Source organism: Bufo gargarizans, chromosome 2 (genome assembly GCF_014858855.1).
Source record: "Bufo gargarizans isolate SCDJY-AF-19 chromosome 2, ASM1485885v1, whole genome shotgun sequence".
Lineage (NCBI taxonomy): Eukaryota > Metazoa > Chordata > Amphibia > Anura > Bufonidae > Bufo > Bufo gargarizans.
Genome location: NC_058081.1, coordinates 154,831,102 through 154,858,459, shown reverse-complemented (window position 1 = coordinate 154,858,459; position 27,358 = coordinate 154,831,102). Strand labels below are relative to the sequence as shown.

The following is a 27,358-nucleotide window of genomic DNA, read 5'->3' as shown; positions in this document are numbered from 1 at the left end:
GGTTCCTTTATTCAACCATACGGTGCAAAGTTTCGGCTCCACAAAATGAGCCTTTTTCAAGCAGTCAATTAGTGAAAAAAATCATGAACATGTGGCAAAATCATGTGACCAAGTCCCACCCAGTGGGCGTGTTACAAAAAGTGAAAAACAACAGATACATAATTGAAATACAATCAGAAAAATGCATAATCAGGCAAATGGCATTTGCGTACATAAAATGAGTGAAGGGACATATCGATCGATCAAGCAGAAATAAACCATCGATGATTGCGTCCAGTGCATCTAAAATAAATCGAGGGCGGAGCAGCAGGACGATCATGTGTGCATATCAAAACGGAGAGGGGCACATTCCATGCGATCCTAGAAAATATATGTGCACACTTGATCGTCCTGCTGCTCCGCCCTCGATTTATTTTAGATGCACTGGACGCAATCATCGATGGTTTATTTCTGCTTGATCGATCGATATGTCCCTTCACTCATTTTATGTATGCAAATGCCATATATATTTGACAATGCCATTTGCCTGATTATGCATTTTTCTGATTGTATTTCAATTATGTATCTGTTGTTTTTCACTTTTTGTAACACGCCCACTGGGTGGGACTTGGTCACATGATTTTGCCACATGTTCATGATTTTTTCACTAATTGACTGCTTGAAAAAGGCTCATTTTGTGGAGCCGAAACTTTGCACCGTATGGTTGAATAAAGGAACCCTTCACTATCATCTTGTCGGAGTGCCGTCCGTTTTCTGGTTATATTGAGTGGGGTAAGAGGTCGATTCCCCTGGAGCGTGCACCCACTTTTTCCTGTTTGCAGTCAGTGCCGCCATTTTCACATATACATTATATATATATATACACACACACACACACATAGAAAAGGTCAGGCAGCACTCCCTTGACATGCAGCCGGGCACCCTCGATTTAGGACGAAGACAGCAAAGAAAATCCGCAGCACTCCTTGGAGTATAAAAAATGTGTAATTTTATTCACACATGTCAAAATTTGACATGTGTGAATAAAATTACACATTTTTTATACTCCAAGGAGTGCTGCGGATTTTCTTTGCTCTATATATATATATATATACACACACATAATGTCTTGTAAGGAGCCCAAGGGGCTGTACGAACCTTCTTGTGCAGTTCCTTCCCTGAGGCTGATGACAGCACAGGGAAGGAACACTATACCGGCACTGCACATCGCGAGATTACGGCGATCTAACTGTGAGCTAGGAGGAGATTCGGAGGACGCAGGCGGTGCTGGGCTCCTTCACAGGGGGCGTGGCCGGGCACCAGGAAGGTTTTTACAGCCCCTTGGGCACCTTACAAGACTAATTTACATATCTCTAAAATAATTTTTTTAAATAAAATAAAAAAGGACACAGCCCTATAGGACCGGTATATTGCGGACATGCTAGCGGCGATCTAGCCGTGCATGTCCACATCTTTATAACTGAAAACGAGGTGACAGAATCCCTTTAATAAACCCTTAAGCTGGCCGCGGTTCTGCCGAAGTTATGAAGAGGCGCCGGTCTCTCCATAACTTCAGCGGATCCGGCTTCCGAGCTGTCTTACATTTAGACCTTTTTCTACGCCTGAATCAGACGTTGAAAATGGTAAACGAGATGAGCCTGCCCTTTTGCTCCAAGCCCACAATTTTAGACCAGGCGCGAGTGGGAAAAAGTCGCTGATGGCGCTAACCGTTGCGCCACCATCTATCCTGAAATGCGCCTTACATAGCTGTTTTTCAGTATAATAATGTGCCTCATCATCGGGCCGTGTAAAAGGGGCTTCATTAATAAACTATTAGGAAAGAACGTTAAGAACAAATACAGTTCGGAACAGATCATCGGTTTACATGAAGCTCCGGAGGAATCTATCACAGCAGGTACAGCATTTCCCACGGACTGGATGTGTTGGATGTGATAAAAAGTCATAAATAGTCATTCCAACCGACAGCAGATGGTATCAGTAAATGGATCCCCCGGGTGGGGCTGCAGAAAGGTGTGTGACACAGGTAACCCGGAGACACTAATCTTCTGGATGAGAAATTACAAAAGGCTCACAATAGGCAGCAGCTTTCTCACCTCTTGCTCCCTGGCATAATCCTCTTTGTCGTACTCATCGTCGTCGTGCTGGGTCTGCAGTGCCCCGCCATCAAAGTCTATAGACATCGCAGACTAATTCTCCGTGATCAGAGCCTTCAATCCTACTGGGGAGAAGCAGAAACACAAGCCATAACTACATAGTGCAATCCACAATCCACGCTCCGCTGGATAACGGACCACATGTCTGCGCCCGTCATACACAAGATGACATTCTGATTAATTGCCCCTTTTTAAAATTCTAGAAGAACTATCACTAAACGGCCAACAGCGGACTACTGTCTGCCTACAACGTCACCTACCATGGTGGACTTTTTGGGTCATCAGTTGGAATTAGGTTTATATGTCGGCAACGGTCAATTACGGCCGATCATTCAGAGGAATTCTGTCCACCTTGATCGACCAGTTCAGCCTCTGTTCACATCGGCATCAAAGGCTTCTTTAGGAGCCCATCATATTTGTCAGGGGGAAAAAAATAGCCCAGCATGCAAGACCCCCCTGACGGACCCCATTATAAGTCAATAGGGGCGTCACTGTTCTGCCATAGGACAGATAGACCAGTTAGTTATTTTATGCTTTCTGCTCCTAAGATGGAACAGAAACAAGAAATGACATTGGAGAAATAAGCAGAGCGTGCCAGCTAGTTTCACATTAGCGCCAGGGATCCGACAGGCTGTTCCGGCAGAGATCGGCAGCCAAGATACGCAGCATACTTTCCGGGTTGCAGCAGGATTTTGGCAGGTCCCCATTATAGTTACGCTACATGCACACGAACGTTGTTTGTTTCCGTTCCATTTTTTTTGCGGATAGAATGCGGACCCATTCTTTTCAATGGGTCTGCAAAAAATGCGGACAGCACACCGTGTTCTGTCTGCGTCCGTATGTCTGTTCCGTAGCCCCGCAAAAAAAAATAAAAAAATAGAACATGTCCTATTCTTGTCCGTTTTAGGCATTGTTACAAAGGATCCGCAAAAGAAACAAAAAAAAAAAAAAAAAAACAATGGCATAAGGATGTCATCCATTTTTTATTTTTTTTTGCGGATCCACAATTTGCAGACCACAAAACACATACGGTCGTGTGCATGTAGCCTTAATGGGGCCGGACGGAGACGTTCAATCTTCCGCAGTGCCTGCCGGATCTCTAGCACCAGGGTGAAACTAGCCCAAAACAATTGGCGCACATTATTGGGAAGGAGCATTCCTGTGCACACTCCGATAACAGGACAGTGTAAATGTGCCGCCGATCACCCGCTGCTTGTTCACTGGGTGATCACCCAAAGCCATAATTTCTGGGCACCAGAACGTCCTGTGCAAACAAGGATCTGCTGCCCAAATACAGGGAACCAGTACAGAGGCTGCAGCAGCCATCACCCACCCCCGTACATCCCTACATGTAAGGAGCAGGCAATTATTGGGAATGACCTGATAATTACCTGCTTGATCGGCCCTTTCGTTGACTGTACGATCAATCTGATTCGTGATCGATCAGCCACACTGTGTCCAATCCTGCAAACAAGCAGAGCCACGCAGCTCAAACTGCAAATCAAAGGGTCAGTGCCACGTGTCTGCCGCTGATTTCGTGTTGGATTTTTCCACACAACAGATCAGAGGCATTTATTGGGGACAGCCTCACTCTTGCCGACTGGCCATTGACCATATATGTCCAGGTGGTCAGCAAGCATCTCTGCATGGATGTTTGAGACCACAGCTGCATGTAAACGGAGGGGAGCTGGCTGTCAGTTACAGCAGGGAAGCCCATAGAGAAGGCAGGGATGTTTCCTGATCGTCAGGGGCCAGGTGACTGTGTGAGCTGCTGGGTCTTAGCAGACCCAGATCAGCTCTGCAGTGAGGCTATACAGCCCTGTACATCCTCTCTAGTCAGGAATGGGGAGTAAATGGCTGGGGTTGTCCAGCATTAGAAGAACATGACAGCACCACCCCTGTCCGCAATTTGTGTCTGGAATCAATGGAGCAGAACTGCAATACCACCTACAACCCGTGGACAAGGGTGGTGCTGTTTTAAAAGAAAGTAGCCATGTTCTTCTGATTCTGGACACTCGCTCCCTACAGTCCTATCTGAATGGCGTGCAGAAACCGGCGCTGTAATTACAGTCCCATTCACATGGACAGAATGGATTTCTGAATCATACCTGCTGCAGGTGACCAGACTTTAGAGGGTTACTCCACCTCTGTACATGGGGTGGCAGTAGTAGTAATTGAGGGGTTTGCCATGTCCATACACACAGGAATCTACAACTCCCAGTGGATGCTCCCTGTCTACCGATCGGGTGCATGATGATACACAGCCCCGGCACAGGTTCTCTTGGACAGTACAACTCCCATCAGGCGTTCCATCTGGCACTTGTAGTCCTTCTGCAATCACCGATCTATAAAGCAGTAAAGAGACAAATCCTCGCAGCACACTTACACCAACCTCGTCCGCCACCGAGCGTCTCGCTTCATGGGCTCCCCGCAGAACCGCTCCGTTACCACAGCACCGGCACTACAACATCAACATCTCCCACTTCCCTCTCAACAGTCAAAATGGGAGCCAAGTCACTGATTGGCCCAGCTACCACAAGAGTGACAGACACACCGCCCAATCCACAGGCGGCATCCAGCCATGGGGGCGTGGTTAGCCGCAGCGCTTCCTGGGTAGGTAGAGTTCAGAAGGTTAGGCTGAGCGGTTCAGTCAACAGTCTCTTGCTAGAGTTCCGGTGGGCGGGGCAGTGGCGCGAGGGGCAGCGGGAAGTCTGTGGGCTGAGATGATTGGTTCTTGGGAGGCTGGTGTGTGGACTACTGGGCCCAGCCACCTGCAGCCGCATACACATATGTAATATGCATGTACAGTACATGTGTATAAGCATTCAGTCATGTCATATAGTTCACTGTGCCACCTCAGGGCTGACTGACAGACATTAGCCTGACGTCACTGAAGCGTTCCTGGTATAATGTGGGTATATGAGCTGTATATGGCCACATCCTGTCCTGACTGAGGGCGGCAGCAGCAGAGGTGTACACTGACCCCCAGCACAAAGCATGCCTGTGCCATTCACAGTCAGGCAATGCAAAGTGCAGCGCCCCAGGTTTCTGGTGAATTAACTTTTTTTCATTGCATGGAAGAAATTCTAATAAAAGTCTACCTCATGCACTTTATCCGACATCTATGTTAGAAAAAGTGCCACACTACAAGAATATGGCGCTCATCAGGGGCGGACACAGGCAGCAAAGGATGTACCAGCCCCCCCCCCCCCCCCCCCCCCAAAAAAAAAACAAAAAACAAACATACAAATATAAACATATATATATTACATGCAAAGCGAGATATTTCAACCCTTTATTTGTTATAATCTGGATGATTATGGCTTACAGCTTATGAAACCCCAAAGTTACAATCTCAGGTACCCTTTGCCCAGGGGATATGGATTAATTAGCTGACTACAGTAGTTATGTCTAGATATGTGCCCTCTCACAGTAGTAATGGTCAGATATGTGCCCCCTCACAGCAGTTATGTCTAGATATGTGCCCCCTGACAGTAGTAATGGTCAGATATGTGCCCCCTCACAGTAGTAATGGTCAGATATGTGCCCCCTCACAGTAGTAATGGTCAGATATGTGCCCCCTTACAGTAGTAATGGTCAGATATGTGCCCCCTCACAGTAGTAATGGTCAGATATGTGCCCCCTCACAGTAGTAATGGTTAGATAGGCGCCCCCCTCACAGTAGTAATGGTCAGATATGTGCCCCCTCACAGTAGTTATGTCTAGATATGTGCCCCCTCACAGTAGTAATGGTCAGATAGGTGCCCCCTCACAGTAGTAATGGTCAGATAGGTGCCCCCTCACAGTAGTAATGGTTAGATATGTGCCCCCTCACAGTAGTTATGTCCAGATATGTGCCCCCTGACAGTAGTAATGGTTAGATATGTGCCCCCTCACAGTAGTAATGGTCAGATATGTGCCCCCTCACAGTAGTAATGGTCAGATATGTGCCCCCTCACAGTAGTAATGGTCAGATAGGTGCCCCCTCACAGTAGTAATGGTCAGATAGGTGCCCCCTCACAGTAGTAATGGTTAGATATGTGCCCCCTCACAGTAGTAATGGTCAGATAGGTGCCCCCTCACAGTAGTAATGGTTAGATATGTGCCCCCTCACAGTAGTTATGTCCAGATATGTGCCCCCTGACAGTAATAATGGTCAGATATGTGCCCCCTCACAGTAGTTATGTCCAAATATGTGCCCCCTGACAGTAGTAATGGTCAGATATGTGCCCCCTCACAGTAGTAATGGTCAGATATGTGCCCCCTTCACAGGAAGTTATAAACATATACTCACCTAGTTGCTCATGATCACAGTTCAGCCGCTGGCGCTCCACAGCAGTAGCAGGATGTAGTGTCACACATTGCTCTGCTGGTCTGTGTAGGAGGAGGAGCTTAGCAGATTCCCGGCCGCACCGCTCCTCCTCATACACAGACCAGCAGTGTGATGTGTGACACTACATCCTGCTACTGCTGTGGAGCCAGGTCCATATTTAGATTTGATGCTGCCCTAGGCACTTTAGTGCCAGCTTTCTCCCCCCAATGAAGTCCATAGCTGATGGTAAAATGCTTCCTAGGCCTTCAGCTCTCCCTCAGGACTCCCTCATACACTTGGACAATTAAAGGACTGACCTGTTACATGTGCGCTTGGCAGCTAAAGGCATCTGTGTTGGTCCCATGTTCTTATGTGCCACATTGCTGAGAAAAATATTTTATTATATACAAACGGGTGCGTTACCATTACACCTAGAGGCTCCGCTCTCTCTGTAACTGCCTCGCCCTCTGCACTTTAACATGGCCCGGTGGGATGACATTTTCACTGCCAGGCCCTGTCAAAGTAGACAAGGAGCGGCAGTTGCAGAGACAGCACAGCCTCTAGGTGTACTGTTGCTCCTAGAGGATCATTTGCATATATTCAAATATTCATTTTTATTTCTCAATAATGCAGGCATATATGAACATGGGCCCAACACAGACCAGCACTGATGGGTTGCTTTAGCGCTGCCCTAGCCATTTTACAGGCATGTCCATTAGTGCCAGTGACATCACCAGGCTCACTGCCAGGCGGAAGCCACCCCCAAATAGTATCCCCAGTGGTAATACGACTCCCTACAGTGCCCTCAGTACTAATATGGCCTCCCTATAGGGCACCTCTTATAATCTATAGGGCACTTCTATAGAGCGCTCAGTAGTAGTAATGCCCACAGTATTTATAATGTTCCCTGTAATTATAATACCTCCTGCCGTTCCCCCTGGAGTTATAATCATCTCTGTAGCCCCCATAAATTATAATTTCGGTCCTCTCCCTCCAGTCTTCTATACCATGCAGTCCCATGTAAATAACCCCAGTTGGCTCCCACCAGACTTCTATATGATACAGTCCCATGTAAATAACCTATCTTCCTTACAGTCTTCTATACCATGTAGTCCCATGTAAATAACTTCACTCCTCTCCCTTCAGTATTCTATACTATGCAGTCCCATGTAAATAACACCAGTCCTCTCCCTACAGTCCCATGTAAATAACTTCTATTCCTTACAGTTCTCTATAACATACAGTCCCATGTAAATAACTTAAATCCCCTCCTTCACCCCCCTCCAACACATAGTCCCATATAAATAACATCACTCCCTACCCTTCAGTCTTCTAAAATATTCAGTCCCATGTCAATAACACCAGTCATCTCCCTCCAATCTTCTATAACATACAGTCCCATGTAAAAAAACATATCTTTCTTATAGTCTTCTATAACATAAAGTCCTATGTAACTGACACCCCTCCCCTCCCTTCAGTCCCTCTAACATACAGTCCCAGTTAAATAACATATTTCCCTCCCACTAAGCAGGGAGGAGGTATAATGGGGAGAACTACATCTCCCAGCATTTCTCTGGCACTTACATTCATTCCATGGCATCACAGGCTCCACTGCTGAGCGCTGCCTCTTTCTGCACTGGTCACATGACGGTGACCTCATCACAGGTCCTACCTTCACTTTGACTGCTGAAAAAATCACATGACTTCATGATGTCTTCGAAGGTCCTTCAGCTATGGAATGTAGATAGACACAAACCGGCAGCAGATTCGCAGTAAGTGCTAATTAGCACCCCCCCCCCTAAAAAAAAATTTTTAAATCCGCCCCTCCCGACCTCCACTCCAAGGTGCCCAGGTTACCCTGTTGACAGAGGTAGGGAATAAAAAATATGATAAGATAAAAAATAAATGCCTCTACTGGCACTGGGATGGGCCCCCTCCCTTGCTGGGCCCCTGCGCAGCTAAACCAGCTGCACAGGCGGTATGTCCACCCCTGGCACTTATTCTGACCACCATATTTATGTACCACTGGTGTAAATACATTCATAAATCTGCTTGCCCTTCTATTACAAAGCTGGCTGCCCACAGCCACAGCTAGAGGGAGCTCAATGCATAGGAATTTATACAGTTGTAATCACCTCTCTGCACTGATGTTCCCCCTATTGGCAGCTGTATTAAAATGCAGGGCTGGAAAAGGGGATATTCAGCACCTGGCCCCTCTTCTCCCCTCAGGCCCGGTAGCAGTCACGTGGTCTTCTATTGAAGGTGCGCCTCGGGGTCGCAACAGCTAACACTTGTGTTTTGTTACTGAACCTTGTGTATCATGGATGTTATTGGAACTTTAACCCTTTGAAGACTAGACACTTTTTTTGTGATTTAATTATTTTTATTTACGGATGATGATGTTTTTTTTCAAACTATAGCTCTTTATTCTTGAAATATGCAAACCAAAATAAATTGTTAAAGTACACTACTCACAAAAAAGCTTGGGATATTTGGCTTTCAGGTGAAATTTTATATCAGGAAAGTAGGGCATTTAAGTAGAAGCATGCAATGGTGATTTCCTTATCTCAAACATTTTACTGAAACAAAAGCCAACAACAGTGGTGGGTATACCCAGGGGCGGATTGGCCATAGACCTTACAGGGCAATTTCCCGGGGGGCCGGCCAGTGGAAGTTTCTGGGGATGTATTTTGTGCTGCTGGCAGTATTTTGTGATGGACTGTGGTATTTGGCTCTGTGGGGTAGCATAATGTGCCACAATATGGTATTGCTTGCCCTGCCTTCCATCAATTTTGACCTGACTACAAAATGGGGTCACTTTTAGTATATTTTCTAGGGCCACTTTAAGTTCCCAATCCGCTGCTGGGTATACCCCACAAAAAATGTCTCAATATCTCGTCATGTGGCCTTGAGCATCACATACAGCTTGACAACGATGTCTCATGCTGTTCACAGGTCGACAAATTGTCTGCTGCGGCATGGAATCCCACTCTTCTTGAAGGGCGGCCGTCAGGTCATTTAGGTTCTGGGGTACAAAGTTACGAGCCTCTACACATAGGTTTTCAATGGGATTCAGGTCTGAAGAAAGTGCAGGCCACTCTTTTTGAGGTACCTCAGTGTCCAGCAGCTGCTCCCTAATGCAACCTCGATGAGCTGGCGCATTGTCGTCCATAAAGATGAAATTAGTCCTGTGTTGTTCATGCAGAGACACAATGACTGGATTAACGATGTTATTCAAGTAGTATGGACTTGTCACTGTACCATTAACAAAGTGTAGGGCAGTTCTGTATTGGCTAGACATACCTGCCCACACTGTAACACCACCAAAGGCTTGTCTGGTGACAACAGTGGCTGATGTATAGCGCTCTCCTTGACGTGTCCAACATCATTGGCGGCCATCATTTCTGTTCACTGTAAATCAATTTTCATCAGTGAACAGCACTGAGGTCCAGTGGTCCCTTGTCCAGCGTAGATGCTTCCTGGCCCATGCAAGACGATGACGCCGGTTATCAGGTAGCCTTGCAGGTCATCTAGCACGCAGACTACATTGATGTAAACCGTTTCAAATGTTCTGATGTGACACTTGGGTGCCTCTAACCTCCCTTAAATATGCCTGGAGTTGTGTGGCATTCATCAGGCAGAGCTGATCAGGGTCAGCTAAGACCCTGCAGCTCTGCTGTGCCCAAAACACCTGGCGATCATGTGATCACTGGATCCAGCAGGCACCCGTGTGGCCTCTGTTCACTGCATAGAGCTCACTAAGTGCTACCCACTGATTACAGAAGACAAAAACAGAAAATAAACCGCTTCTGTCTTCTCCTTAGGGTCCCCAGTGGTTACTAACACCAGGGGACCCGGCCTGCTTCTTCCAGAGTGCAGGAGATTTAATCCTGTGTTGTACATGTCCACGCTCCACATTAACCGCCTCCGGACCGGCTAACGCAGGATTGCGGTCTGAAGGCGGCAGGTTTATTCCTCCTTCACGCGCTGGCGCGTCATCTCGCAAGAGGCGAGATTTCCTGTGAACGCATCCGGATCCGTCTCACAAATGCTTTCAGTCAGCGGCAGATCGGCGGATCCGGCAGGCAGTTCCGACGACGGAACTGCCCGCCGGATCACACTGCCGCAAGTGTGAAAGTACCCTATCTATATTTATAAGTCCCACATACATAACACTCTGCACACTACTTCTATCATGTCTGCCAGTCAGTTTACAACTGACAGGTAGGCCTATGTAAATGGTGGACCTGGAGGCCATTGTTAGGCCCCACGGATCCACATACAAATCATCGTCACAGGGGGGTCAGGGACAGAGTGACATCTCACGTACACCATGCATATTTTTCATGTGGGGAAATTGACCTGCCGTGTGGATTTTAAAATCCACAGCATGTCAATTGTTTGTGTGATTCCGCACTTTATGTAGAGAGGCTTTTTCCTGCATACGAATAAGGCCTCATGTACACAAAGTTTTTGTGGTTTTGTGGCCTCATTTTTTGTGGCTTGGGTGCGGACCCATTCACTTCAATGGGGCCGCAAAAGATGCGGACAGCACTCCGTGTGCTGTCCACATCCGTTGCACCATTCCGTGGCCCCGCAAAAAAAATATATAACCTGTCCTATTCTTGTCCGTTTTGCAGACAAGAATAGGCATTTCTACAATGGGCCACCCGTTCCGTTCCGCAAATTGCGGAAGGCACACGGGCGGCTTCTGTTTTTTTTTGCGGACCGCAATAAAACGGCACGGTCGTGTGCATCAGGCCTAAGGAATGTGTGCAGGTAGTAAGACTCATATAAGAAGCACACTGTGGATTATAAAATCTTTCGTTATTTTTTCCAGAGCACATGAATGAGACACAAAATACCAGTCATATACACTGCTCACAACATTCTTCCTTCAGGATAGAGGCGTGGAATCCGCAAGGTGTGAACATGACGTAGCTCTCCGCTCCCTCTCCTGGACCACCGCTTTGCTGTGTTCTGTAGTGTCATGTACTGATCATCAAGGTATATGTCATATCCTACTATGCAAGGAAAGTCATGAGGCAAATATTATATATATAGAAATGCAATATTTATTGAAAATAATCATGAACAAAACAAGAAAGATGGGCAGATAGTTTTCACATTTATTATTTCTTAGTTATATATGAAATGTATTAGATGGAACAGACAAAATCATTTCTAATATGAGCTTGAAACACACGTTCCGTTTTCTATACAGTAAATGGATTGCCCTCAGGTAATTGTTAAAATGTAAAGGGGTATTCCAACCTTACCAAGTGACCACATATATCTATGGATATGTCGTCACTTTGTGATCATGGGGGTGAAAACTCTACTGATCATGAGAACAAAAGGACTGAAGCCACTTTTGTCCAGCACTGGGCATTTAAATAATGGGGCTGGGTGTACCTGCACAAAGCTTACGTGACTCTGCTAGTCCCAGCACACCACAGAGCTTCCCTTTATTTTAGCAATCGGTTGGGGTCCCAGCATGTGACTGTAACTTCATTATGTTAAATATGAAGTTTGATCCCGACACACACTGTAGTCAGATTGGCTTGTTGTAGTCGCAAAGGTGGAGCTGCCCAGCTTAATAGTCAATGTGTCCATACCCTTAAATGGGTTCTCTGTCTCTGGGCATTTGGTCCAATAAGTTCATGGTGCTAACCTACGGAGAGAAGCTCTTTTACATAGGACTTACATCGGACTCTCCTGATACCGCCATCTCTGCTGCACTGTTGTGTGCTGTAACCCAGGTCCTGACCAGATGTGGCTGCTTCTTTTCCTGTTCAGCTGCATTATATCATTATAGTGCAGCAGTCCGCTGCATCGGGGAAGCGAGGGAGGGTAAGTGCCATGTAAAAGAGCTTCCCTCCAATGGTTAGCACCATGCCCTGATTGGACCAAATGCCCAGAGAACCCCTTTAACATGCCTACTCTGGCTTGATTAACGTCCCTGCTGCCAGGATACAGCATCTCAGGCCAGCAATGGTGGCATCCAGTACATATTCAGTGCACAGAAGAAGCTGAGGCCAGTACACCGCGCTCACTGTGCATGCTCTGGATGCTGCTCCTCTTATAGCATATTTGTGGGTACATGTATGACTGACAATAATGGGTGTAGTGGTAATCGGTTAGTATTATTAGTTTTGCCATTTTCCTTAGTACTGTTCTTCAAATCTACAGTGAGGTTGGTTTGGGTACTATCAAACCATGGGTAATTTCATATAAACCTGGATATCCTATGGCAGGGGCCGGCAACCTGTGGCTTTCATGCCAGAGGTTGCACGCAAACCGCATTCTGCTGGCACACCAGCTGTCACCAAATGACGGCAAGACTTTTCTGTCTGGTCACTATTTGTTCCTTGCCCCGCCACCGCACTGTATCTTAATGAAAAAAATAATAATTCAAAAGCATCACACGGGTCTGCTAGGCCTGCCCCTTACACTTCCCGCCTGAGCCTCCGCAGAGGAGCGATATCAGAGTGTGGGACCCTGCTACCGCTCTGCTGCTACGATGCTCCTGCTCAGGACTGGGGATGGGGAGAGCAAGGTGAGCTTGGGGAGACAGAGGAACAAGCTCTGGGGGTGGAGGGAGGTTGGGGAATGAGCACTGTGACAAGTTTGGGGGTGCGGGGAGGATAGTGAAGGGGATCAACGAGCACTGTGACTAGTTTGTGGGTGGGGAGGTGAAATGGGGGAACAAGCACTGTGACTAGTTTGGGGGGGGGAGTGAAATGGGGGAACAAGTGCTGTGACTAGTTTGGAGGTAGAGGGAGGATTGTGAGTGCATGTAATTGGAGCCAACTTTATGACTACTTTCGGGGAAGGGGGATGGTGATCCTGCATTTGATTGCTGGGGGGATGATGGGGCGCAAGTTTTCTGATTACTTGGGAGGTGGAGGGGAAGGTGAGCCTGCATGTGATTCTTGGGGGGAAGTGGGTGTCAGGAGGATGATGGGCCTGAATGTGATTGCTGGGGTAATTAGAGGCTGGTTATGATGGGAATGCCAGCTTTCTGACTACTTTGGGGGATTGGAAGGCAGTGTTGAGCCTAAAAATGATTGCTGGGGGGATTGGGAATAAGCTCTTTGACCAGTTTTGGGGATGTGGTGGGAATGGTGAGTATGAATGTGAGCTCTGTTATTATTGTGAGAGTTACCAGTGTATGGGGCACCAGTGTATGGTGGACAGTGGTGGGGGAGGGCAGCCCTCAGTCAGTTAAAGTCAGTAAAGGCTGTTCTCTCCCGGTTGGTGGAGGTGGTCCCCCATATATTGGTCCCTTAGGCAGATTCAGATGAGCAGTGACATGTTGAGAATTTTGGGATGTAGCTAGTACATACCCGGTTTATGTCACATGTTTGTGTTGTATGACTTTGTATGGCAACGCACATTGAGCACTTCAGCTATTTTTTTTTTCTGGCACTCCGTACATAAAAGGTTGCAGACCCCTAGCCGATGGCCTATTTTGCCCTTGTGTATTTCGGCCAGTATTTAGCACTGAGGTGGATCCAGAATAGATGCAAATCTTTTCATTATGCTTTTTTGTGTTTAGTTTCTATGCCTGGTTTTACGCAGGTTACAAATACTGATGCTAAATCCTGACCAAAATACCCAAATGTAAATGAGGCCTATGAGTAAGTTGCTTGAGCCTGGGGCTAAACTGCAATACCCAGAGGAATTGTATGTAGACGTATAGGATGCAGATGCTTCCCTGATCTAATTCACTCCTATAACCCACTGTCTGATATGAAATATGTGATATCAGTCATTGAACTTGTGTTTTCATAGATGCCATATAGACTCTATTATTATCAGGTAATCCTGTAAGATTCTTGCACTTTAAATGTTACTATTCTTTCACTGTTACATCAACACTTACTACATATGGCACATATATAGGTCCCTTAAAGGGGTTGTGCAAGAATGGGGGAGGAATTTTGGCAACCCCCCCCCCCCCCCCCCCCACTTGGCTGAACCTTTAAAGGGAAGCTTACTTACCTGCTTCCACTGCTTCTTCTCCCAACCTGTGATTCTCCACTGGGCTCCCTCACTATAAACATCCGGTTTGACATCGCCTGCAGCCAATCACCGGCCGTGACAGTGACCTGCTCACCTTACGTCATGACAAATGCTCACATGACACAAGGGGATCTGGTCTCCACCACGGCCAGTGATTGGCTGCGGTGATGTCAAACCGGATGTTTACAGCGAGGGGGCCCAGTGGAGCATTGTAGGCTGGAGAAGAAGGAATTGGGAGCCAGCGCCGGGAATCAGGTCCACCCCTATTCTTGCACAACGCCTTTAAAAAGGCAAAATTTTCTCGTGTAGCTATTGTTACATGAAGGACGTTTGATAATGACAGTATGTCTATGCAAAAAAAGAGCGCACTGTTAGTAAAAATATAGTGTTACTAAAATTTCATGTTGGACTCATTAGATGTATGTACATGCCGGCTTTGCTTGTTTTTCCGTGATTTCATTTTAATACGATCCATATTTTACAACTTGCAATAATATCATAAAGCTTTACACATTATAGTGAGATTTCTAAAGATGACTGTAATATATACAAAAACATGTACCCTGCTAAGAACATTCATTCCAAGGCACATACCACTCATTTTGGCTGACGTACTATTGTGGGGGTTGTGCTTTCAAGTATTATTTGCTTGTATATTTTTGGACAGAACTGTGACAGCTTCTACAGCAGTTGTTGTGGAATCACTCTTCCTGAAGACAAATCACATCTACGTGTAAAAGTGGCCTACGGAGCCTTAATTTATCATTCACCACGTCTCCTCATGATTGATTTAGGTGGATAAGTTGTGTTTACATGTGAATAAAATGGAACAAGCGTCCAATAGTTTCTATGCAGGTATTATAAATGCAGTCCTTTTCATTCCTGAAGAACATCAACTTCTTGCCTCCTTACCGGCTGCCTCAGACTGAGCTCACTTCCAGATGAAGTAATCGGTAACTCATTTTCCATGTGGTACTTTATTAGGTGGCCGACATTGTCAAAAACACGATCTTTCGTTCTCACCTATTAGATAAAGTAAATGTTTCAATTACAGCTATGTTTTAGGTGTCATATATATGTGTTCATGCATGGTAGAGACTTCATATAGATCACATCTGAGATACTAATTTCCTAAAATGTTGTCCCTCTATCAAATTTCTGTAAAACCAGTGCAGTTCATGATGCAACGCTGTGGGCAAAGTCAGGAGCGTGTACAGATAAAGAAAAGTATATGGGTTTTATTTTCATTCTTTTAGGATTCATTCCTGGTTCTGGGTAGACCTGATTGAAAGCTGACAATACATATAAGATAAAGGTTAGCTAAACCCACCCGGATTTATCAGGCAACATGCCCATTATTCCAGAAGGAAATAAACCACCTCCAATCTGAGCATGTCTGTCATGGTGTGGTCTGGAAAAATATCTGATAGCTATTGAATCTACAGAATAAGGGCTCCTGCACACGAATGTATTTTCTTTCCGTGTCCGTTCCGTTTTATCTTGCGGACCGTATGCGGAACTATTCACTTCAATGGGTCCGCAAAAAAAACCTGGAGTTACTCCATGTGCATTCCGTTTCTGTACGTCCGTATTTCAGTTCCGCAAAAAAATAGAACATGTCCTATTATTGTCCGCATTACGGACAAGGATAGTACTGTTCTATAAAGGGCCAGCTGTTCCGTTCCGCAAAATACGAAATGCTGCACACGGCTGTCATCCGTATTTTTTGTGGATCCGTTTTTTGCGGACCGCAAAATACATACGGTCGTGTGCATGAGCTCTAAGAGATGTGTAGTGAAGGTCCACCTTAAGGCTGGGGATAAATGGCGACAAGAAAGTTGCACAACATTGGATCTAATGATTGCCAATGGTGTTGCAATGTAATATGTGACATGCTGCAATTGGGATGCAACAGTTGCAAAAAATTCAGCCCTAATGGATTTTGTGTCTATCATTACAAAAAATGTTGCATGACTTTTTGGCAACAAGAAGTTGCGTGACACATGTCACCATGTAGCCCTAACCTCATTCCAATAAGTTTAATGTAAGGTTCAAGCAAGGCGCGACTTGATAGTACATTGGCTGTGTAAAATAGTTGCACAACAACAGTTGCAGACAAGTTGCACATATTTCTTTGTGTGTGACTTGATGTCACGCGACACATGTAGCACCAGCATGAAGAGGCTTTCCTGTACTCGGCTTCCTCTGGCAGTGACCTAGAAGTGAATGGAGCAGTGGTCACACATGCATACTACCACTCCATTCATAGGGCTTAGGGACATAAGACAAATGATCCCCCTTTTTTTAAATTGACGTGTTCTCTTGTGTTGCTATTAGTCTTTGTCTGAAAGAACATCACAAAATAGTATGACCACTGGCAATTTTTTTGTTTCATGGAAGAAAAAAAAAGCAAGGAAACACGTACTTTTCCCTCTGGGTCCACCAGGAGGAGATGTTTTGGGTGACCACCATGAAGCCCACTCAGCACGTACTGACCGACTGATGTTGTGCTTTCTCGAACTAAAAAATCTCCATCGTGATTAAGCAAGCTCTCTGCGAGCTTTCGATTCATCTTTCCATGATACCATACTTCCTTCTGCATGGAGCTGCTGATTGATGTTTTGTTTGCCTGGCAAAGGTCTTCAGCATCTTGAATTACTATAACGTTTAAAATATAATAATTAATATGGTAATAATTCATAATGTAATATTAATAAGGAAAATGACATTGGTATAATAGTATGTGCAGCTCCATCTCACTATACTAGCCTTCCTTTGGGATATATGGGATTATCAATTACTTAAAAAAAACAAATTGGGGTAGATTTATCAAAACTGGTGTAAAGGAAAACTGGCTTAGGCTACTTTCACACTTGCGTTTGGAGCGGATCCGTCTGGGGTCTGCACAGACGGATCCGCTCCTATAATGCAAACGCTTGCATCTGTTCAGAACGGATCCGTCTGCATAACTGTTTTTTACAGATCTGATTTTTCACTTCGTGAAAACTCAGATCCGACAGTATATTCTAACACAGAAGCGTTCCCATGGTGATGGGGACGCTTCAAGTTAGAATATACTAAAAGAACTGTGTACATGACTGCCCCCTGCAATTATTGTGCGAATCATAGCACCCTGTAAGAGATCAGGTGCTGCCAGGCAGGAGGGGGCAGACCCCCTCCCTCCCCTATATTAAATGTGACCAGTGCAGCCCCCCTCCCTCTATATTCATTGGTGGCCAGTGCGGCCCCCCCCTCCCTCCCCAGTATTAAATGTGACTAGTGCGGCCCCCCTCCCTCTATATTCATTGGTGGCCAGTGCGGATTCCCCTCTACCCCCCCCCCCCCATCATTGGTGGCAGCGGAGAGTTCCGATCGGAGTCCCAGTTTAATCGCTGGGGTTCCGATCAGTTACCATGGCAGCCAAGACGCTATTGCAGTCTTGGCTGCCATGGTTACTTAGCAATAAATAGAAACATTATACTTACCTGCGATGTCTGTGACCGGCCGGGAGCTCCTCCTACTGGTAAGTGAAAGGTCTGTGCGGCGCATTGCTTATAGCACAAACCTTTCACTTACCAGTAGGAGGAGCTCCCGGCCAGTCACAGACATCGCAGGTAAGTATAATGCTTCTATTTATTGCTAAGTAACCATGGCAGCCAAGACTGCAATAGCGTCTTGGCTGCCATGGTAACCGATCGGAGCCCCAGCGATTAAACTGGGACTCCGATCGGAACTCTCCACTGCCACCAATGATGGGACGGTGTGATTTTAATTAGGGGGGGGGGAAGAGGGGAGGCCGCACTGGTCATATTTAATACTGGGAATCCGCACTGGCCACCAATGAATATAGAGGGAGAAAGGCCGCACTGGTCACATTTAATACTGGGGAGGGAGGGAGGGGGGGCCGCACTGGCCACCAATGAATATAGAGGGAGAAGGGCCGCACTGGTCACATTTAATACTGGGGAGGGGGGGCCGCACTGGCCACCAATGAATATAGAGGGAGAAGGGCCGCACTGGTCACATTTAATACTGGGGAGAGAGGGAGGGGGGGCCGCACTGGTCATATTTAATACTGGGAATCCGCACTGGCCACCAATGAATATGGAGGGAGAAGGGCCGCACTGGCCACCAATGAATATAGAGGGAGAAGGGCCGCACTGGTCATATTTAATACTGGGGAGGGAGGGGGGGCCACACTGGCCACCAATGAGTTAAATACAGGGGAGGGAGGGGGTCTGCCCCCTCCTGCCTGGCAGCACCTGATGTCTTACAGGGGGCTATGATACGCACAATTAACCCCTCAGGTGGGGCACCTGAGGGGTTAATTGTGCGTATCATAGCCCCCTGTAAGAGATCGGGTGCTGCCAGGCAGCAGGGGGCAGTTATTACGCAGTTCTCAGTATATTCTAACTTGAAGCGTCCCCATCACCATGGGAACGCCTCTGTGTTAGAATATACTGTCGGATCTTAGTTTCACGATCTAACTCAAATCCGATGGTATATTCGAACATAGAGGCGTTCCCATGGTCATGGGGACGCTTCAAGTTAAAATATACCATCGGATTGGAGAAAACTCCAATCTGATGGTATATTAATAGGGACTCCTGACTTTACATTGAAAGTCAATGGGGGACGGATCCGTTTGAAATTGCACCATATTATGTCAACGTCAAACGGATCCGTCCCCATTGACTTGCATTGTAAGTCTGGATGGATCCTTTTGACTCCGCACGTCCAGACGGACACGAAAATGCTGAGCGGAACGGAGGCCAAGCGGAGCAAAACTGATGCATTCTGAGCGGATCCGCATCCACTCAGAATGCATTGGGGCTGTACGGATCCGTTCGGGGCCGCTTGTGAGAGCCTTCAAACGGAACTCACAAGCGGAACCCCGAACGCAAGTGTGAAAGTAGCCTTAGGCAGCGTTTGGGCTCCACTCCGCTCAGCTCAGCAGGCGGACACCTGAACGCTGCTTGCAGCGTTCGGGTGTCCGCCTGGCCGTGCAGAGGCAAACTGATCCGTCCAGACTTACAATGTAAGTCAATGGGGGCGGATACGTTTGAATTTGACACTATATGGCTCAATTTTCAAACGGATCCGTCCCCCATTGACTTTCAATGTAAAGTCTGGACGGATCCGTCTGCGGCTACTTTCACACTTAGAATTTTTTTTACAATATAATGCAGACGGATCCGCTCTGAACGCAAATGTGAAAGTAGCGTTAGTTGAAACCTAGCAACCAATCAGATTCCACCTTTCATGTTCCATAGTAGCCCTGAAAAACAAAAGGTGGAATCTGATTGGTTGCTAGGTTTTCCTTTACACCAGTTTTGATAAATCTACCCTTTTATTTATAAATAAGTATTATATCAATGTAACTCTCACCTTAAAAATTAAATGTATCTTACCCTAAGGCCTAGTTCACACGAACGTATGGCTTTTATAGTTTTATGCGGTCCGTTTTTCACGGTTCCGTTGTTCCGTTTTTGAGTTCCGTTGTGTTTTCTTTCCGTATCTGTTTTTCCGTATGCCATGTACAGTATACAGTAATTACATAGAAAAAATTAGGCTGGGCATAACATTTTCAACAGATGGTTCAGAAAAAACAGAACGGATACAGAAGACATACGGATGCATTTCCGTATGTGTTCCGTTTTTTTTTTGCGGACCCATTGACTTGAATGGAGCCACGGAACGTGATTTGCGGGCAATAATAGGACATGTTCTATCTTTCAACAGAACGGAAAAACGGAAATACGAAAACGGAATGCATACGGAGTACATTCCGTTTTTTTGCGGAACCATTGAAATGAATGGTTCCGTATACGGACCATATACGGAACACAAAAAAAACGTTTGTGTGAACTAGGCCTAAAGGGTAAATTCACACAGTATAAATACACAATGGAAAAATCTAATGTGTTTGCTGCAGAAACCACAGCAGAAATCTGAGGTGGACCCTCGGATTTTATCACGGTTTTCTGGCACAGATCCACCCCGTACAATGTCCTTTCTTGAAAAATCTACTGCCATATGAATCGCTGTGGGAATTAACATTGAGAAACCAGGGGATGTAGAATTTACTACATATTGATACAAGTTATATAACAATGCAAAAAAAATTGAAATAAAAAAAGTTTTAAAAAATTTGCGTACTTGATTTTACACAGGATCTCCCAGAAACTGAAATTTTATCTTGATTTTCAGTTTTTGACACTGTGTTCATATAACATGGATCATCCATAATGTCTCTGCCGGACAGCATATCCTGCATCTGTTCACTGTGAGCAGTGAAGCCTGAAAATACAAATGTATGATTTCATATCACTGGTAACTTAGACGACCACACGTTTTTTATGTAAACTCCAGTCATATGCAAATTATGTGAGGATATAGAGGAAGCTGATGTAGCTTATATATGAAGTAACGGGCTCATGCCCCTTCCCAATGGCAAGTGTGCACATGCCCTGTATTCCCCCTGTGAACAATCTCTGCGCAAGAGCAAAAAGGGTCATTCTGGCCATGGGTACAAGGTCACACTCTTCTGCCCTGGATTTGGGGTTAACCATAGGCCATCAATTTTGCATTGAAAACATGGATAGTTGAATATTTAAGTATGACAACATAACGGACTCCCAATAATCCTCATTTACAACTCAGGGGTTCTCTGGGAATTAAGAAAATGAAAATACTTAAATATTACTTTATAATAAATATATTCCCAAATACCTTTCATTAGTTAGAGTGGCTAGTTTTGTCTACAGAGCAATCACTAGGAGAAACTAAAATGGCTGCCGTCCTAATCTGTCCTAATCACACAGGAGGACAAGTTACTTCACAACACTTAGCTAAAGAGCTGCCTCAGCCTCCTCTCTGCTTTGTGGGAATGGAAATGATGAGGAGACATGAAGTACAGAGAGGAGGGTGGGGGTAATGAGCAGCAGCACTTGTATGCAGTCTCCATTACCACAGCTCCATATCAGCCTGTCCTGTCCGTCCTCTCAGTACTTCATGTCTCCTCTGAAATACATTTCCCAGAGATTCAGCTAAAGTTCTTATCGGCTGTATTCAGGATCATAATCACTGACAAGTAGATCAGAGAGGAGGATGAGGCAGCTCTTTAGCTCAGTGTTGTGCAGTAACATGTCCTCCTGTGTGATTAGGACAGGTTCTGTGTGTACTGGTAGGACAGCGGCCATTTTGTTTCCACTGATGATTGCTCCACCAACAAAATGAGACATAATAAATAATGAAAGGTATTTGGAAATATATTTATTATAAAGTAATATTTCAGTATTTAAATTTTCTTAATTCCCGGAGAACCCCTTTAATGCTGATGAATGCAGGGCTCTGCTTGTCTTTCTGTTTGGGTTCCAGTGCTTTTGACAACAAAAACATCATGATCTGCAGCAATATTCTTGCCATCAAAAACACTGGACTAAAGACAAGACTTATTATAAGCCATGGGATCCTAATGCAGTGGAAGCTGGAAGTAGAACTCAATGTAACCAATTTGGATATTTCAGTTAATTAATTAAAACTGTAAATAAATTAAAAACTGTTTTGCATTACAAAAACAAAATCAATCCAATCAAGGTCCATGAGGAGTCTTCTCATCTTTTTTGGCTGTTAGGATGCAAAGATTTATTAAAGCTAATAACTGCAGATAAGGCTACTTTCACACCTGCGTTTAGGTGCGGATCCGTCTGGTACCTGCACAGACGGATCCGCACCTATAATGCAAACGCTGGTATCCATTCAGAACGGATCCGTCTGCATTACTATGAAAAAAAAAAGTCTAAGTCCAAGTGTAAGTCAGACGGATCCGTCCTGACTTACACTGAAAGTCAATAGGGGACGGATCCGTTTACAATTGCACCATATTGTGTCAATGTAAACTGATCCGTCCCCATTGACTTACATTGTAAGTCAGGACGGATCCGTTTGGTTTCGCATCGCCAGGCGGACACCAAAACACTGCAAGCAGCATTTTGGTGTCCACCTCCAGAGCGGAATGGAGGCTGAACGGAGGCAAACTGATGCTTTCTGAGCGGATCCTTATCTAATCAGAATGCCTTGGGGCTAAACTGATTCGTTCGGGGCCGCTTGTGAGAGAGAAAAAACTGTGCACAAGATCTGGCTTCAAGCCTTGACCAGTTAACTCCCACAATTCAGAATGCAAATGGACTGATCCCCTGAGTGGGACCAAAGGGAATAAAACTTAACATTTATTCAAAGATGCTTTAGAATAAGTGGCACAAAAAAGGACAATCACAAAACACAAATAGACAAGCCCGGGTGGGCCAAAGACAAAAAGTACGGAAGAAACCAGTGTAGAAGAGGAACATTCTCACCCAAGATGAACTTGATGGATGGATAGGTCTTTTCAGACGGTGCCAAGACAAGAAGACATGATGGGAATCCTCCAATTCTTTCAGGTGGTAATCACTGGAAACGATGCATAAACATGATCGTACAGTTTGTTACTGGATAGTAGGCAAGGTCAGGAACAACTGCCCTAATAAGACCCTGAGGTGAGGGAAGGGGCTAGTAGACCCTGCCTACCTATACAGAGTACTTGCCCCACAAGGAGCGACCCCGTCCGGATACCTATCCCTGGTGGGGGCCGGTATCCCTAGTGTACCCTAAAGAAGTCCCGACGTGTCACGTTTCATTTGACAAAAACTGATCAGGAGAAGTGGAAATTACAGGGTAACGGGCAAAAAGGGGCCTGTAGTTATAGCAACAATGGTAGCCGGGTAGGCTAAAAATTGTTACATTTAAAGCCAAAACAGGCTATGAGCTAGGCCGTTGAGGCCAAAAGTGGCTCAAAAAATGGACCAGTGGGACCAACTAAGCTCGAAGTACGATGGCCAGGCCAGTGGGACCCGACAACACACTTGTCAACACAGATAGACCTCAGGTGCCGGCGTGCCAGTGGGCTGCCGTAGCACAATAGGGCGCTGCACAGGAGTGCAGCCTGGTCACTGTGGGGCCCAAATCGTTGGGTATAGAGTATGGGGCTGTCGGCAATTGCTTACCTTCTAGACGCCACTTTTAAAGGTGAACAGAGTGCGCCAATAACCAGGGTACGCCCTCCTATATCACGTGGGGCTTGGTGAGCTCTGTCACGTGATCGGCGGGCCTGCGTGCCATGGAGCGCAGCGTGAGGCAGCGCGTGCGTCCCAGGTCACGCCCATGGAGCTACAGAGGTGAAGATGTGCTCAGCGTAGGGGGCGGGAGTACATGGAACGCAACGCACGCCGCTGCCGTAGGGTGACACGCAGGACCGAAGGAGGGACAAAGGTTAAACAATCTGGGGGCGGGCTGGTTAACTGGCAACCGGGACGCCGTGAACAATGCCACGGGAAGTCGGCGGCTGCAGAGGAGAACAGCGAGTCAGCGGTCTCATGTTTACAGCAAAAGGAAATTGCTGAGCTCACAGAGCTACATATGTGCTGATTAACACAGACAACAGGCTAAGTTGCAGAGACAATAAACTGATGGTGAAACTCAAAAAGAAAAGATCATGACAAGAGCTAGATAAGTGGACGAGGGGGGCGATCCCCATGATACAAAGAGGGCGGGGGGGGGGGCGCAGCTATGATCAGGGGATCACAAGCAACAGCTAAAATTAAGATGTTCATTGAGGCCCAATGGAGTCATGGATTTTAGGTAATCGCCCGGTCCCAATCTCCCCCCCCCCCCTTCCCGACGTGATCTGGATCCATCAGTAGGATACCCCAGTTGTTGCGTATGATGTCGCGAACCTCAGGTGCTGCGCGATCAAAAGTTCTAACCAGGTAAATGAGAATCTCATTCGCCTGGTTAGCACTTTTGATTGCGCAGCACCTGAGGTTCGCGACATCATACGCAACAACTGGGGTATCCTACTGATGGATACAGATCTAAAAGAGGTTTTGGGGCAATATCCGAACATTACTTACCGCAGAGGATGTAATCTCCGTGATAGATTGGTTTCGAGTGAGTTCATACCACCTGTACCCTCTGGCTCTGTATGGTTACAGTCTAACATCAAAGGCTGTTACAGATGCAGTGGTTGCATTGCCTGCAGCCATTTGCAAACTGGTAAGACTTTCCGCAGTAACAACACTGGGAAGATCCACACCATTAACCATTTCATCAACTGTAGGACCCGTGGGGTGATCTACCGTCTCGCCTGTGAATGCGGCAAAGAATATGTCGGTAAAACCATCCGCTAGTTTCGCAGGCGGGTGGGCGAGCACCTTAACGACATAGCCAAGGGCAAGGACACACCAGTAGCCAACCACATTCAGAATCATCATAATGGCATTGCCCATGTGTCTGTCATAGGTGAAACTCGCTGGATCTATTACCTAAAATCCATGACTCCATTGGGCCTCAATGAACATCTTAATTTTAGTTGTTGTTCGTGATCCCCTGATCATAGCTGCGCCCCCCCCCCCCCCCCGCCCTCTTTGTATCATGGGGATCGCACCCCTTGTCCACTTATCTAGCTCTTGTCATAATCTTTTCTTTTTGAGTTTCACCATCAGTTTATTGTCTCTGCAACTTAGCCTGTTGGCTGTGTTAGGGTCCATTCACACGTCCGTTTTTTCTTTCCTGATCTGTTCCGTTTTTTGCGGACCAGATCTGGACCCATTCATTTTCAATGGGTCCTGGAAAAAATCGGACAGCACAATGTGTGCTGTCCGTTTCCGTTGTTCCGTTCCGCATGTCAGTTTAAATATAAAACATGTTGTTACGCTGAGCGCTCCGGGTCCCCTGCTGGCCTCGGAGCGCTCACAGCGTATGCCCCCAGGCCGCACTCCAGTGTCTCGGCGTGTGCGTCCTCGCTCTCTAGGGCGCGCGCGCGCCGGGACTCTTAGATTCAAAGGGCCAGTGCACCAGTGATTGATGCCTGGTCCAAAGGGGTTATTAAGGGTTAAGGTTTGTGAGCGGCAGTGCTGACTTAATTAGGCAGCACCTGTGCACTGCCCATTTATACCTTCTCCTCCCACAGCTTCCTGCCGGATCTTTGTGCCTTGTGCCTCAGAGAAAGTGTTCCACTGTGTTAGTTTGCCTTGCCTGTTGCCGAACCCGTTGCTACCGTCTACTCGCCTTAGAACCTTGCCGCCTGCCCTGACCTCTGCTACGTCCGACTACGCTCTTGCCTTCTCCCTGTGTACCATGCCTTATCAGCTGCCAGAGAGGTCGAGTTGTTACTAGGGGACACGACCTGGTAGTTACCGCCGCAGCAAATCCATCCCGCCTTGCGGCGGGCTCTGGTGAAGACCAGTAACTGCTTAGAACCGGTCCTTTAGTACAACCCGCGCCATCGCCTCTCTGGTCCAGAGGATCCACTACCTGTCCTGCCGGTACGTGACAGTAAGATCCGGCCATGGATCCCGCTGATGTTCCCCTGCCAAGCCTAGCGGACCTCACCACTATTGTGGCCCAGCAGGGTCAACAGCTGGCCCAGTTGACCGCTATGTTGCAGCAGCTCCTGCCTTCTCAGCAACAGCCAGCTCCTCCGTCTGCTCCTGCTGCATCACCTCCGCCTGCAGTTGCCACCGGTTCCAGAATCCGTTTGTCCCTACCAGACAAATATGACGGAGATCCTAAGCAGTGCCGTGGGTTCTTGTCGCAGTGCTCTCTCCACCTCGAGCTTCTGTCCGACCAGTTTCCTTCTGAGCGAGCCAAGGTAGCCTTTATTCTCAGTTTACTGTCCGGGAAGGCCCTGGCCTGGGCTACACCACTATGGGACCGCGCAGATCCTGCCACCGCTTCCGTCCAGAGCTTCTGCCTAGAGTTCCGGAATGTTTTTGAGGAGCCTGCCCGGGTTACCTCCGCAGAGACTGCCTTACTAAATTTGACCCAAGGAGGTTCTTCCGTGGGTGACTATGCCATTCAGTTCCGCACTCTGGTCTCTGAGCTGAACTGGAACAATGAAGCCCTTTGCGCCACCTTCAAGAAGGGACTTAACAGTGAAGTAAAGGACGTTCTGGCTGCACGTGAGCTTCCTTCCACTCTTAGTGACCTCATCTTGCTGGCCACTAGGATAGACAAACGTTTCGCCGAAAGACAAGAGGAACTCCTCCTTGAAAAGGAAAAAGCTCGTCCTAGACGCTTTCCTTGTCTGGCTCCCGTTTTTCTGCGTCCACCTCAACCCGCTACTGGGTTTTCCGCCGTGGAAGCCATGCAGGTGGATCGGTCACGCCTGACTCCGCAAGAACGAAGCCGCCGCAGAAACGAGAACCTGTGTCTGTACTGTGCCAGTACCGAGCACTTCCTTAGAGATTGTCCTCTCCGTCCACCGCGTTCGGGAAACGCTCGCACCTAGTAAACATGGGAGAGGCGTTGCTAGGTGTGGATTCTTCCTCTCCACGTCTCATCATACCCGTGCAGTTGATCATCTCTTCCAAGTCCTCTTTCTCCGCAGCCGCCTTCTTGGATTCCGGTTCAGCTGGCAACTTCATTCACGCCTCCTTGGTTGACAAGTACCGTATTCCAGTAATCCGTCTACCCAAGCCGTTTTTCATCTCTACTGTTTACGGTGAGAGACTCTCTGCCACCGTACAGTTCCGTACCCAGCCTCTGCAGATGGACATCGGAATATTTCATACCGAGACTATAGAGTTCTTTGTCCTTCCCTTCTGTTCCTCCGAACTCCTCCTGGGTCTGCCGTGGCTTCAACGTCATAGCCCTGTCCTGAATTGGTCCACCGGTGAGATCCTGCGTTGGGGTTCCTCCTGTTCGGACCGCTGTCTCAAGCCTGCTCTGGTCAAACAGAACCCGCAAGTTTCTCCGCCTTCTGGGCTTCCCAAGCCATACCATTCCTTCGCGGATGTCTTCTGCAAGAAACAAGCTGAGGTCCTTC

The 27,358-nt window shown here is 46.8% G+C and overlaps 2 protein-coding genes across 5 annotated transcripts in view; both read right to left on the bottom strand.

The window, feature by feature from the left end:
- Positions 1–4,641, bottom strand: part of CEP152 (centrosomal protein 152) — a 64,184-nt gene extending 59,543 nt beyond the window's left edge. Inside the window, exons 1-2 of one of the 4 annotated variants that reach the window (XM_044279624.1) lie at positions 4,540–4,641; positions 2,094–2,218 (exon numbers count right to left, since the gene is read on the bottom strand). In XM_044279624.1, coding sequence (XP_044135559.1) covers positions 2,094–2,180 — 87 coding nt within the window. In that variant the 5' untranslated portion in view covers positions 2,181–2,218; positions 4,540–4,641. The remainder of the gene's footprint in view (positions 1–2,093; positions 2,219–4,539) is intronic. The other 3 variants (XM_044279628.1, XM_044279626.1, XM_044279627.1) reach the window with 3 other exon arrangements.
- A 6,891-nt stretch (positions 4,642–11,532) lies between these two features.
- The window catches only part of SHC4 (SHC adaptor protein 4), a 103,523-nt gene continuing 87,697 nt past the window's right edge, over positions 11,533–27,358 (bottom strand). The window contains exons 10-12 of the mRNA XM_044279623.1: positions 20,653–20,793; positions 16,919–17,151; positions 11,533–15,516 (exon numbers count right to left, since the gene is read on the bottom strand). Of these exons, the coding sequence (XP_044135558.1) occupies positions 15,370–15,516; positions 16,919–17,151; positions 20,653–20,793 (521 nt within the window). The 3' untranslated portion in view covers positions 11,533–15,369. The remainder of the gene's footprint in view (positions 15,517–16,918; positions 17,152–20,652; positions 20,794–27,358) is intronic.